This window comes from Grus americana, chromosome 10 (assembly GCF_028858705.1).
Source record: "Grus americana isolate bGruAme1 chromosome 10, bGruAme1.mat, whole genome shotgun sequence".
NCBI classification, from domain to species: domain Eukaryota; kingdom Metazoa; phylum Chordata; class Aves; order Gruiformes; family Gruidae; genus Grus; species Grus americana.
Genome location: NC_072861.1, coordinates 23601697 through 23614479, shown reverse-complemented (window position 1 = coordinate 23614479; position 12783 = coordinate 23601697). Strand labels below are relative to the sequence as shown.

The following is a 12783-nucleotide window of genomic DNA, read 5'->3' as shown; positions in this document are numbered from 1 at the left end:
CGCCTGATTAATGGGAACTGCTAGCCAGCCTGGCCACGTTTATTCCATTGTATAAATAAAGCTGATGCTGGGATTAATTAAGCAATTGCTACATTGCTTGGGGAAGCACATCCCAGGGGTGCTGTGGTCCGGGGCGGAGGAGCTCCAGCCACCCAGGAAGAACAACTCCATCGAAGTACGTGGCCTTAAGTGCCTCATTTCTGCTACAAAGCAAACTTCCTAAAGAAGATAAAACCGTTGTGGGTTGTGAATCATCACACAAACCACCACGATACTGCCAACAGCCAAGCTGCTGCAGCCTGAAACCATCAAACTACGTTTTGACTGCAAGGTATATAAACTTGGCCAGAGGCAAGAATTCCTGCGAGCTTCATGGGAGGTCAGGGGCCTTCTCAGAGGCTCCTCTGCCGATCCCAGCATCAGCCTCCAAGGGAAAAAGGAGAGTTAATCCCCGTGTGCATCTCCTGGGAGGACCCAGCCACTCTGGGGCTTGGCAATAGGACCACGCTGCAAACCTGGTCTGGAAACCTCAACTGCTGGTCAAGTGGGAGCTGTCTCCAGGTTTAAACCTGAGATCTGAGACCAGCTCTGGCCATGAGGACCAGGTTATCTTCAGATTTCATGTTACACGTCTTATGTGCAGGTGTCCAGGCAGGGCTCGGGCATGGAGAGCGGGATTTCAACAGCTCCCACTGAGATGTTCCTCTGGCTGCCTGCCTGCTCCCCTGCCTGCAGCTGGCAGACGTGTTTCTAGCTGCCGGCGTAGCATCTACGGCATAAAACGAGCGCGCGGGCGTAATACCTCGTGAGCAGGACTGCGACGTCGTGATGCAGAGGATGGGAATCTCCTTTAACGTTGATGCTCTTCTGCCATTTGCAAAAGCTTTTCAAGGTGTTGTCTGCGTGGTGGGAGATTTTCAGATCCTCCTGCCAACATAATTAAAAGTCTGCTGTCATATTGCTGCTGGATCTGTTCGGTTTTTTGGATGCAGTGGGGAGGGGTCTGATCTCCGACACATCAGAGTGGAATCGGGAGTAACTGCCATCCAGATGGAAACGCTCCATATTTCTAGGTTGTAGGCTGGGGGGGAATACAGTCCTTTTCTGCTTTCTTTTGATCTGTGATTCAACCGAAACATTAAATCATCTGGTAATGGGGGTTAAGAAACACCGCGGGAAAACATCCCGTCCTGGCTGACGGCGAAGGATGCAGCTGGGGAGCCCGTCTGAGCGGCGTCAGGCTCCCCGAGAGCCACCGCTGCAGCTGGGAGCACAAACAACCAGCGATTCACAGCCCTCCGCTACCGGCAGTGACGCTGAGTTATCGTAAATTATTGTAAGAATCAGAGTCTGCAGCTCCTCTGACCGTGCCGTCCCCCTGACTTTACCAGGGCTGCAGCCCACGCAGAAGACAAGGCGGCGAGGCACGGGCGTCTGCGTTTCTCTCACGTGAGTTCATCCAGGCCACGCAGGCAGCACCAGAGAGAGCTTACGGGCTTTCCAGGCCAGCTCCCCTGCGTCCCAGACGGGACCGGGGGGGTGAGTCACCGCGTTTTCCTTTTACCTCTTCGTCCTCCAGCAGGATGAGTCGCACTATCGCAATGTTGATGGGGTTCCCAATGCTGGCGTGGTGGAACAGACCCGCCACCTGCAACACGCAAAAGCCAAAGAAATAAAGCCCGGAAGAAAGACCTTGCGCTGTGACGCGGCTGCTGGCCAGTGCGTCTGCAGGGGAACATGAGCTCCAGGGGAAGCTACTGAAGGGCGCCGACAACGTCTCAGGGAATTCCCCAAAATGAAAGACAAGACCAGATGCAGACCTGGACTAAAGCGCTTGGATTTCCACGATCCATTTAAAATTGATATGATCTGTGCAGCACATTGAAACTCAACAGAAACGCCCGGGGGAACGCCTCTGCTTCCACTCCCCATAGATGCGTTTAACATCTCAAAGGAAGCCTGCGCTCTCTGGGTGCCTCCACCAACGCCCAGAACCCTGGGGATGTTACCAGGAGGTCCTCTGCCCAATCCCACCCTCTTTTCTGGCCTTCAACCAAAGCTCTCTTCTGAAACGCAAATAGGTGCAGCCGCGGCAGCAGGAGGGTAAACAGCCCAAACCAACTCACGCTGACTCGTCTGCTTGCTTTACGGGCTAGCAACCCTGCCCAGATTCCCAGCGGAGACCAGCACGACCTGGCGCTCCTTCCCCTCGCTGTCCTCAGTGGCACCTTCCCAGGAAAGCCGTGCACGGCTCTCCGGCTGACCAGGCTGGTGCCGGCACTGGCCCCGATGGCAGCCGCCCCGGAGCGCTGCGTCTGCGGGCACGGCCAGCCCTGAGCTCCGGGGAGCCTCAGCCAAAGCTCCCAGGTCCCTGCAGGTCTCTCCTCCTGTGAGGAGGTCTCCTTATCACGCGGCGGGCGGTGGGTGTCCCCGTGCAGGCTTCGAGGTGGTTTCAGCTTCAGCTGCCTCCCCGTGCCCAAGCTGCCGGCACGCCTGCCTGGGGAGAGCCACGGGCAGCACCCACCACCTCCCTTCCCCGGAGCAGGAGGAGCAGCCCTGCCCTTGGGGTATCTCCCTGGAGGCCACGTCATCCATCCGTTACCCATCCCCGTGGAGGGAAGGAGAAGAGGACAGCCCGTGAGCCCACGGGGAAGGCGAAACCGCTGCAGGCTGAGCCGCTCCCGCCTGCACCGAGCCTGCGGCCTCGGGCTTGCTGACCCCGACCCGTCCTCCCACGGTGGACGGAGCACTGAGCAACGCAGAAAAGGCAACGCGCAGCTGGGAACAGCCTGTCTGGTGAGAGGTTTGCTGAGGTCCCACAAGGGATGAGTCCGGGCAAGCCCGGTGGTCCCTGTGTCTCACAGCCGCGTCCCCAGGGACCGGGCGGCTCTGCCGTTGAGAGGACCAGGACTCACCATGTTCATCACGGTCAGCACGTACTTCTCTATGTTCTCGCTCCCGTGGTATTCGATCATCTTGGTGTCTGCCACCACCAGCGTTTCCACCCACTTCTCCTTGCTGATGGAGCGCTGCTTTATTCTTCTCTTCCTGTGCTGCTTCTGTTCCCATCTTTCCCTCCGCTTCTCCGACCTCTCCAGGCTTTCCTGAGATTCTGAGGGATTAAAGGGGGAAAAAAAGACTTTTTTTTTTTTTTGGTAAAATGTCTGCAACTTAATCAAGACCTTTTTTTTTGTATTTTTTTTAATTCAAAGAAATAACCTTTTGGTGCTGAGAAGGAGGCTCCACACTCAGACCTATTACCTACATGTATTTTGATGTGCTGTACGTTCCAAAAAATCCCCCCAAATCCCCAAAAAATCATTGGGGAGTGAAGACTCTGCCCTCAATCTGTTGCACAGTGGCATGAGCATGACAGAAAAATACATAAATAAAGCATTTGATGCCATTTCTTTGACTGGCACAGGGTTTGCAATATTCCACGAGGAACACGGAGCCTCCCAGAGCAGAGCTTAGGGTTTGTATTGAGATCGGAATTTGCAGGTGACCCTGCGGAGATGCTTGAGCACGTACCGCCGAGAAACAACCCCAGCGGCCCAACGGTTCTGATTGCCATCACAAAGCTCTGTTTTGCGGGGAGAGAGAGTTTCCCGACATGACAAACTCTGCGCCCCCGAAGCTGGACTGACGTCTTGAGCCAAATCCCAAAGATTTGGTGTCCTGGGCAAGACCGACATGTTGCAGGACCGCCCGGAGATTTTGTTGGCCACATGGAGACCGAGCTCTGCTCCTTCCCGCGGAGAAACAAGAGGAACATTCACTGGGCTGAAAAGAGGCAGAGGGCGGAGGGGAGCTGGGACGCTCCTCACGCACACCAGCAACTGGGAATTCTCATGCGGAGACTTTTCCTGTGACGCCGCTCCAAGATCAAGGTCAGGGTCAGCCCCAAGCTGGGGAAAGGCTTTACAAACCACATCCCACACAGTGGGAATTGCTTTTATGGCCAGTTTCTACGGGCTCAGCCTTGCTTTGTTAACAATGGACTTTTGCATTTTACGGACTATACTGTACTTGAGCTGTGAAAGAGCGTTTTATCCCCCAGCCTGAAAAATCCCAAGTATCTGGATAATTTGACGAATTGCTAATACCACTGTGACAGTTTAATCGCAGCAGCTTCCTTGGAGCTTGTTTCCATTGTGTCCTTTGCTGCTCAGCTTCCAGCCGGGCCGTGAAGGTACTGCCGAGAGGATGGGTGCAGAGGGCTCCGGGACCCCGGGGGGCTCGCACGGCATCTCCCCTTGAGAGCCCTCTTAAACACTCGCCCAGCTGCGCACACAGCCTGCACCACGCACCGACAGAAGGTAAATGACACCCAACGGCCTCACACCATCTGGCTGCGGGGCGCTTTGCAAAGAAAACCAGCAATACGTTAGTACAAAATGAAAGGCTTGCAGTAATTAAAACCCTACGGACTTTTGGTTTCCTTTCCAGGGCGTGCACATCACAGCCACTTCGCCGGCCCAGACTGCAGCGGAGATCCCCATGCTTTACGCGCGGGCCGTATTACACCCAGTGAAATTCATTTACAACGAACAGACTTCAAAGGCTAGAAGGAGCCATTATGATTATTACCATAGATTAAATAATTAATTTAGATTAACAGAAGAACGCCTGAAGATAACCTGATTATAATTAAAAAAAAACCCCCAACCAAAACCCAAAAACAGTTTCCGAAAGGAAAGAGCTCTAGGAAATTCGTGTAACAAGATGCACTGCCTGGAAGATGCAGCTTCGCTGATGCAGACGAGAGAAAAGTGCCCGTGAGCTGCTGGGGATGCGCTGAATTCCCCATTACTTGAAATCTTGGATTTGGAAGTTTATCTAACACATCTGCTCTAGGCAGGGGAGCAGGAACCGGCATGCGCTCTCTGCCCCACAGCAGAGACACCCCTGGGGCAGCCACCGGGTTTCTCCCCACAAGAGCAATGCCCTGGCAGGTCAGAAACCGATGTCTGCAAGGAAATGAAAACAACCCCTCAGTCTCTGCATCACAGGACACTTGCAACAGGGCCGGGAGGAAAAGATGAGAGCGAGAGGCCTGAGGTCCAGCACACATTGAGTCACGTATGTGAGAAACATGAGCGAATACGGAAAAACCGGCAGGGTAAAACCCCAGCCCTGCACTCTGCAGCCATCCCCGTGACTTGCGGGCTCCGGTCGTTAATGCCACAAACCCCGCGCCTGGCGCCCACAGGAGAGCTCTCCTGGCCAGCAATCCGAACGAGCCTTCCCACAATAAAACCGCTTGTGGGAATGGTCGCGTGGGCATCCCCGGGGCTGACCCCAGCGAGCAGCTCCCGGCCGTCGGGCACCCACCCCCCAGCGGCACCGCGGCACTGCTGACCGTGCATCTCCCGCGGCACCCCGCGGCAGGATGCCGCGCAGCCCACAGCCCGTCCCCTCCCCGCTGCTGGCTCAGTTTGCTGGTCCGAGGGTTTTCTGTCTTGCCAGCCTACGTGGCAAGAGGGATCTCCAGCCCAACTTGCAAAACGAAGAGCGATCGGTGATGGTGGATGCTGGGAGCTTAAGACAGGAGCCGAACGCCGGAGTTTGAGACTAACGAGTCGGCAGAGGCAAGGCGGGGGGGAAGGATCGGCGCTGCTCACTTTCTACCGTGTGCTCCAGACTTACAGAACTAAAGATACCAATCCCGGGGTGAGCTGCTGGCTCATCGCAAAACGCAAGAGAAAGGGGACCATACCTCGCACGCCACAGGTTTCCCGCGGAGCTGGTGGGCTCCTGCCTGGCTCTGCCCTGGGCTCGGGCGCCTGGCGCTTGTATATCCTGTGGGGCTGCGCTGCTCCATCCTCCCGAAAGCTGGTGGGCACCGGTTCGATGAAGTAGTCCTCGTTCATCAGCTGAAACACGCCTTTCTGGCAGGGAGAGACAAAGTTGTCACCGTGAGGCCATCTGCATCTAGCACAGACTCACGCTGAAGAACCTGGGAATGGGAGAGGGTTGCAAAATTTTCCAGGAAGAAACAGGTCTTCTCTAAAGCAACTATTTTTATGGATATTTTGAGCTCTAAACTCCCGGACAAAAGAGAACAAGCCGGCACGGAGCGACCATTAAAGAGATCCCATCACAAAGCGCAGCTGGGTGGTGAACCCAGTGGGTGTCTAACAGTGAGGAGCTCAGGGACCGCAGGATGCTGAGAGAGAGAAACGCCTGCTCCAGAGAGCCAGAGCACGCCAGGAACAGGCGCACAGGCGGTCAGACCGCGCTCACGCCACCTCTCCTGACCTTCCTGGAGATGCTCTGGGGAGTCCAGGCGGCAGCGCAAAGGACGGCTTTGACCACAGCGCAGCACCAGCGTTTTGAGCAAGTGTTGCACAGACAGAGGTGTCTTCCCAAGGACATCCTCGTCAGAGGCAGACGGTTGCTTCTGGCCTTTTGCGCTGCCGAAGCACCACTGTTCACCAACGCTGCGAACCGTCGGGTTGCAGACTTCCCGCGGTCAAAGACCAGAAAACCTCCAGGGAAGAGGAACCTGCAGCAGCACTTGATCATGGCAGGAACTCCAATCAAAGAAAGCGAGTCCCAGGACAAGGAGCATGGCCCCTCCATGCAACAACGGGAGGATGCGCTACTGGCATCTCCCCTTTAGCAGAAAATGACACCCTACAACTTTCCTGGGTTAATTACGACGCCCCTGACCCGGCCCAGCTGCAGCAGGTCGTTAGGACTCACCCAGGACCCTCCAGCCTCCACGCTGCACCTCAAGAACCAACAGCGGCATTCGCTGCACGGGAAGCTCTTTGGCCGGGCAGCTTCATCCCAAGGGAGCTCCTGCGGGAGCCCGCAGCGTCCTTTGGCCAGGCAGGGTGCTGCCGTGGGGAGGGTTCACAAACGTACGCCGTGCCACGGGACAGCTCCAGCAGCAGCGTCTGGAGCAGGCCGGGGGTCCCACGCTTCCTCGGGAGCCCGTCCACACCCAGCTTCGCTGACCAGGCTTTTGCTCTGACACGTTTACCGCTTTCACACCCCAGGACAGGGCAGGGACAAAGAGCGAGGATCAAAACGTGCCCCTGCAAGTGTCGCCAATGTTTCCGAGGCACAGGAGCACCGAGCCCACCAGTGATGCTTTCACACCTCTCACGCGGTGCCAGGGAAGAGGAAACGGCTTCCTCCCTAATTAACTCCTTGCAAATGTAAAATAACGAGGAGGAAACACCATGGGGATGAGGAAGGAAGGGAAGGAGGCCGCAGATACGATTCCTTCTCTGTTTCCTGATGCAGGTTATTCTGAGCCAGGAAGGGAACAGGGATTGCTGCCCCGGCTGGAATCTGCCCAGGGTCCCTGCCCAGGGGCCACGTTTCGTCATCGGTCGGTTCTGCGGTAGCACTGAGCGGCGTTTGCTGCCCGTGGCACGGTCCGGTTCTCTCCGTTTCAAACACAGCTGGTTAACCTCTCTGCACCTCACGTGTCCCAGTTCACCCCAGTAAGCAGCGCCAGCACCCCCAGCCCCTGCCTCCTGCTCCCTCACCATGGTCTCCAACAGCCTTGGAGAAGATGACATCGCACTGGCAGAACGACCCAAGAGAGAGCAGAACCCAGCTCTTATGACTCCGCTGTATTTTAAAATCACTGACAGGAGGAGTTCAAAGTCTTACAGTGGTGGTGTAAGAAAGGCGACGCCTGGCCACGGGAGCAGGGGTCTCGGGGGCTGGCTGAGGGTGCCAGACCAGGTACGATCACTGCGCTACGCCCGACGCCGGTAACGGGGAACTCGTCCCTTCGAGGGGCCGATGCGGTTCGGTTCGACACGCGAGGCTGCCGCGAGCAGGAGTTTTGGGACAGCCCGCCTGTGCTCCACAGCTGGGAACGGCAGAGTGCTTTGTGCGCAGCAACGCTGGGCGTGACACATGAGGTGTCCCCACCATACTGTGTGTACAAAGGCAATATCCTGCCCCAGCCTATAGCTCTGTGCTTTCCCACGCCAGCAGCACGTTCCTTGTTTACACCCTGGAATACCGACCGTGCTTACAAGTGGTCTGTGAGTAACTCCCCGTAACGAAGCAGTAGCTCCCGTGGCAATTACGAGACATGCGGCGCATCGCTAAGCGCAGTTTTCCGCGGTTTAGTATCTGACACAAAGCTGTGGGTATTTTAACACTGAGTAGAGAAGGTTTAAAGCAACTTAAGGCCGAGTTTTGCTCACCACTCGTGGTTTATGGACTGCAGATCCTCTTGCTGCATTGTGCTAATGCCTTTTGTGAGCTAACAATTTTTTCTGCTTCTTAAAAAATAATACTAATCTGCAGCATTTGCAGAATACTGTTCTTTTTCAACGCGCTTCACGGACCTTAATGATGGGGTTTGCCAAACACCACTACGAAATGGGTGTTTTCAGGTGGCACATTATGCAGATGACAAATTATTAAATGAAAAACTTCTTTTTTTTTTTTTTCCTCTCCCGCCTGTGGTTAATTCACAAACAGAAGTTTAATTCTCTTAACCAGAATGTATTTCCAATGCCCTGGGTGAACACCCTTCGGCATTCACTGTTAGCAGCTTGGTTTTGCCTAACTAACACTGCAAGACTGGATTTCTACGTCTGATGGCAGGTCTCAGCTCGCTGGCAGGATGAGGCCACGCAAACATTTCCAGAAGCATCACACATTACTGGGGGTGCCCACGTGTAAACAGACATTCACGGGAACGCTGACGGCACTTTCTACTGCTGCGTACGCTGCAGCCATCGGTGTGTCTGTCATACAAACATTCGAAGAAGAATGAATCAAAAGGTTGTAGGTTCCGCCCAGGTGCATCGGTCTCTTTTTTATCCCCGCTGTTTTCTGCAGCCTTCACCCCTCTGGGTGCTGCATGAATCGCAGGGTGCCAAACACCCTCAGGTGCTGCTAAGTTCAGTAGGAAAAGAGCAACCAACGCCTTCCAGGATGCGCCCTGCTCCTGTCCTCCAGTCCTGCCCCGCCACCAGCCACGGCGGGGAGGGTCTGAGCTCCCTTCCCGCAGGTTCAGGTGATGGGGAGGCAGCAGCCACGCTCCCCGCCGCATGCCCGTGCACTGCGCTCCTCTCCCTGAAACCCAGCAGCACGCCCCTGCGCCTCCGGACGAAGCGCAGCGATTTGGGTGGCCTCGCAGACCTTCCATTTACAAGCCACCCCGCCGTACCGGGCGAACTCGGCGTACAGACACACGCTGCCTTGATTTAAACACAGGAAGCTTAAAATGCAAACACGGCTCCCAGCCCAATGAAGCCACCTGCGGCAGCCAGCAGACCGATGTTCCGACGGAGTTATCGTCCCTCCAAACCCAGAGACGCCGGGCGCGAGCCGTGCTGGCAATCCCTCCCTCCCTCCACCCCGTCCCCGCACTGGGGATGCAGCGGGATCAGCGCCTGCGAAGGAGAAGCCCCCCCTGCACCCACCGCCCCCAGGGAACCCCAGAGCCTCCGTCATCCCACGGCCCCTGCTCGGGAACGGGGGTCTGCACCAAGCTGAGTGGTAACACCTCTGCACACCCCCGAGGGGTTTTAAACCCTGTGGGGACCTGGTACCCGGGGCGCTACCTGGATGCCAGCGACTGCAGATACGGACGTCTGTGCCGAAGTCACGAATCCGCCTTGCCGAGCGCTGACACAAGAGTCTCATCTGTGAAAGTGACTTTGGCTTTCGGCAAAACTTTACACCCTTACGGGTCACATCGCCTTCGAAAATATTTGCAGTGGAGGGAGGGAGGGGAGGTGTTCACAAAACATACAGGGGTGTCACCGTACGTGAGCTGCGTTACCGCGAGTACCTCCAGGTTTCAAACACCTTGCTTTCAGACGCGTTTCTCAGAATCCTACATTTTTGTACTAGAAGATGGAGGCGACATGAGAATTGCTCTCTTTGGGAATTTGGACACAAACAAGTAAACACAGACCCGGAGAGTTCCCAAACCACTGGAATCCATGGGAAATTTACAGTCAGCTCATCCACGGCCGCATCAAACCTACGCGATGAGATCCTGACTCTGCCGCTGTCAGGAGGAGTTTTGCTGTCGCGTTCAGCAGGAAAAAGGATTTCACACAGCTTCTGCTATTTCCGTACTGACTAAAAATCTCCGTACTTACCAGGCCATCACACGTGCTGAGCGCGGCCAGACCTCCCGTCAGCGCCCGGCTCTGAACCTCCCCGATCATGTGGCAGGAGTTGTACGTGTGAGACTGGATCTTGGCGGTAGCGATCCCCCCGTATCGCCTCTCGCTGACGAACCCGGGCGCCAGGAGGTTGTTGTTGAGGCTCAGGTTGAATTTCAGGGGTTGTCCTTTGTAACGCAGTTCATAGAAGGCGAGAAACTTGCTCCTGGAGGAAGGCGACCTGCGATGAAGTGCTCGGTGGGACAAATCGTAGGACAGGAACGATCCGCTCTCATCAACCTTGATGGGATGGACGATGTCACTGCTGGAGTACGGCAGAGCATGCTCTGGGAAGAAAGGCTGGTTAGCTTTAGGGTTCAGCACCTTTCCTCTCCTACCCCTTCAGCTGGATGCTGAGCTCCCAAGGGAGCCCAGTGGGGTCAGGTACCCAAATACCAGTTGGATCTGGTAACTGGTGTCCACCGGCACTGCCAAAGGCACGGCAGAAAGCAGGGAAGGGCAGGAACCCCACGGCCGTGGGGTGCACAGGGCCCCACGCTGTCCCTGCTGCTCTCGGGGGGTCAGGGGCTGGGATTTTCCATGGGAGAGGGTTAAGGTCAAGGTTAGGGTTAGGGTGAGGAGGGGTGGAGGTGGGTAAGAGGGGGCCGTGCAGCTCTGGGGCTCTGCTCCGGCTGGGGCTGGTCCCCATTTCCACGCACACGTTCCTGCTGTTTAATTACAGCTGCCGGGAGGGGAAAAAAAAAAAAAAAAAAGACCCCCACCAAAACTCCAAACCCCCAAATCCCAGTTTCGAAACGGTGTTTGGAAACCGTCTCGGGGGCAAAGCACCCCCGGGCACCGAGCGCTCCGGAGCTTCCCCAGAGGGGAGCGGGGGGGACCCGGGGGAACCGGGGGGAGCCGGGGTCCGGCCCTGCCCAGCCCAGCGCGGGGGCTGCAGCGGCGGGGGGCACCGGGCTGCCCGGTCCCGGCTCCTGCCCCGCTCCCCCGCGGAGCGCCCCGCGCAGCCCCCGTGCGTGCAACTCCGCGCCCCGCGCACATCCCCGCGTGCATCCCCGCAGCCCGCGCACATCCCCGCGTGCAACTCCGCGCCCCGCGCACATCCCCGCAGCCCCCCGCACCCCCCCCCCCCCTCCGCGCACCTGTCCCCGCGGTCCCTCCGCCCGCCTGCGCGCCCGCGGCCAGTGCCAGCGCGGCGGCGAGGCGCAGGAGCCCGGCCGGGGCCGGCATGGGTGCGGGCAGCGGGCGGCTCAGCGCGGCCGGCGGCGGCGGGACATGCCGGCGGGGCGGCCGCGGCGGGCGGGGCTCGGCGCCTTGCGGAGGGCGCGGGCAGGGCCGGGCCGGGCGGCGCGCGCGCCTCCCGGCTCCGGTGCGGCCCGAGGGCGCCCCCTAGCGGCCGCCGTAGAGCGGCTCCTCCGGTGCCCCCCCCCCCCCCCCCCCCAGCCCTCCCGCCGCGGGGCTGCGCGAATTGGAAATGGCAAAAAACCCACAAAAAACCCCATCGACCCCCGATGGCTCCCGGAGGCTGCTCTCTCCCAGGGAGAAACGGGGCCCGCGGGACCACGGCTGAGGCTTTCCCCGTGTTGCACCCGCTGAAATGCTCTTTTCAGGATAAAGCGAGCGGGGGATGCAAACCCCGGAGAATTTGATGCCACTGAACCCACCCCCCGGCAGGGCACGCCGGAGGAAATCGCAGTCCCTTCCTCCCGAACCGCGTCTGGGTGTTGCTGCGGGACCACTTCGGCCTTCCCAGCACCCCCCCCCCCGCCCGCCAGCACCTCCCCTCCCCGCTCTGTCTGCGTAAGCCGAAGGGACAAACGCCCAAAGAACAGCAAACCGGGGGTTCAGTTTCCGATAAACCCGTTCCGAGGGGTGACGGGTGAGCGAGGTCTAACAGAGCCAGGCTGCGGGTGTTCCAGCCCGGCTTACTCGGAGCTCTGACGCTCACCGAATGATCGGGTCACGCTCGGAAATCCACATTTCTGAGCCCAATTCAGCCACAACGCACCGCGAAGTGCATTTTACATAGGATGTAAGTGCAGCACGACAAAACTAGGTGGGCTCCTGCGCAGGACTGACACCCTCCGGCTGCTCCCCGCGCCCTCGCGTCCCACCCAGGCAGAGGGAGCAGATTAAATATCGAAATGCAAAATGTGGAAATGCCAAAGAAATGCAAAAGAAAGGGATTTCCTCCTCCCCGCACGCGGGCTGGGGGCTGCTGGTGGTGCAGACGACACTGACAATGCCGCAGGTCTCCCAGCCGGTTGTACCTGCAGCAGCTCCGCTCCCGCCGCCCCGGGGCTGTTTATTAGCTGGGTGATAATGCTGGGTATGCAAATGAGACCACGCCCCCAGGGACCTGCCCGCCCGCGCGAGCGTCCCCTGGCGGCTTCGCCGGGGAACGGGGGGGGCGCTGCCGAGTACGACGAAGGGAAAATTATTCGCGTGGCGCCCGGCTAGCTCAGTCGGTAGAGCATGGGACTCTTAATCCCAGGGTCGTGGGTTCGAGCCCCACGTTGGGCGCATTGGCTTTTTCCCTTTCTTTACGCCCCTTTTTTTTTCCCCACCCGCGCGCCTCACGGCCCCTGCAGCCAGCAGCTGACAACCACACCGGTACTTTACCCCTCACCGGAGGGGCGGCCCTGGATGCGGGGTGCTCCGC

At 58.0% G+C, this 12783-nt stretch overlaps 1 protein-coding gene and 1 non-coding gene across 3 annotated transcripts in view; one reads left to right on the top strand and one right to left on the bottom strand.

Moving 5' to 3' along the window:
• ADAMTS7 (ADAM metallopeptidase with thrombospondin type 1 motif 7) overlaps positions 1-11393 on the bottom strand; it is a 53470-nt gene extending 42077 nt beyond the window's left edge. For both annotated transcript variants that reach the window (XM_054836251.1, XM_054836252.1), the window contains exons 1-6: positions 11264-11393; positions 10098-10450; positions 5720-5891; positions 2916-3112; positions 1565-1648; positions 803-927 (exon numbers count right to left, since the gene is read on the bottom strand). In XM_054836251.1, the coding sequence (XP_054692226.1) occupies positions 803-927; positions 1565-1648; positions 2916-3112; positions 5720-5891; positions 10098-10450; positions 11264-11351 (1019 nt within the window). In that variant the 5' untranslated portion in view covers positions 11352-11393. The remainder of the gene's footprint in view (positions 1-802; positions 928-1564; positions 1649-2915; positions 3113-5719; positions 5892-10097; positions 10451-11263) is intronic.
• A 1178-nt stretch (positions 11394-12571) lies between these two features.
• On the top strand, positions 12572-12644 carry TRNAK-CUU (transfer RNA lysine (anticodon CUU)). The gene has a single exon. It is a non-coding gene; the product is annotated as a tRNA-Lys (tRNA).
• Positions 12645-12783: the final 139 nt, after the last annotated feature.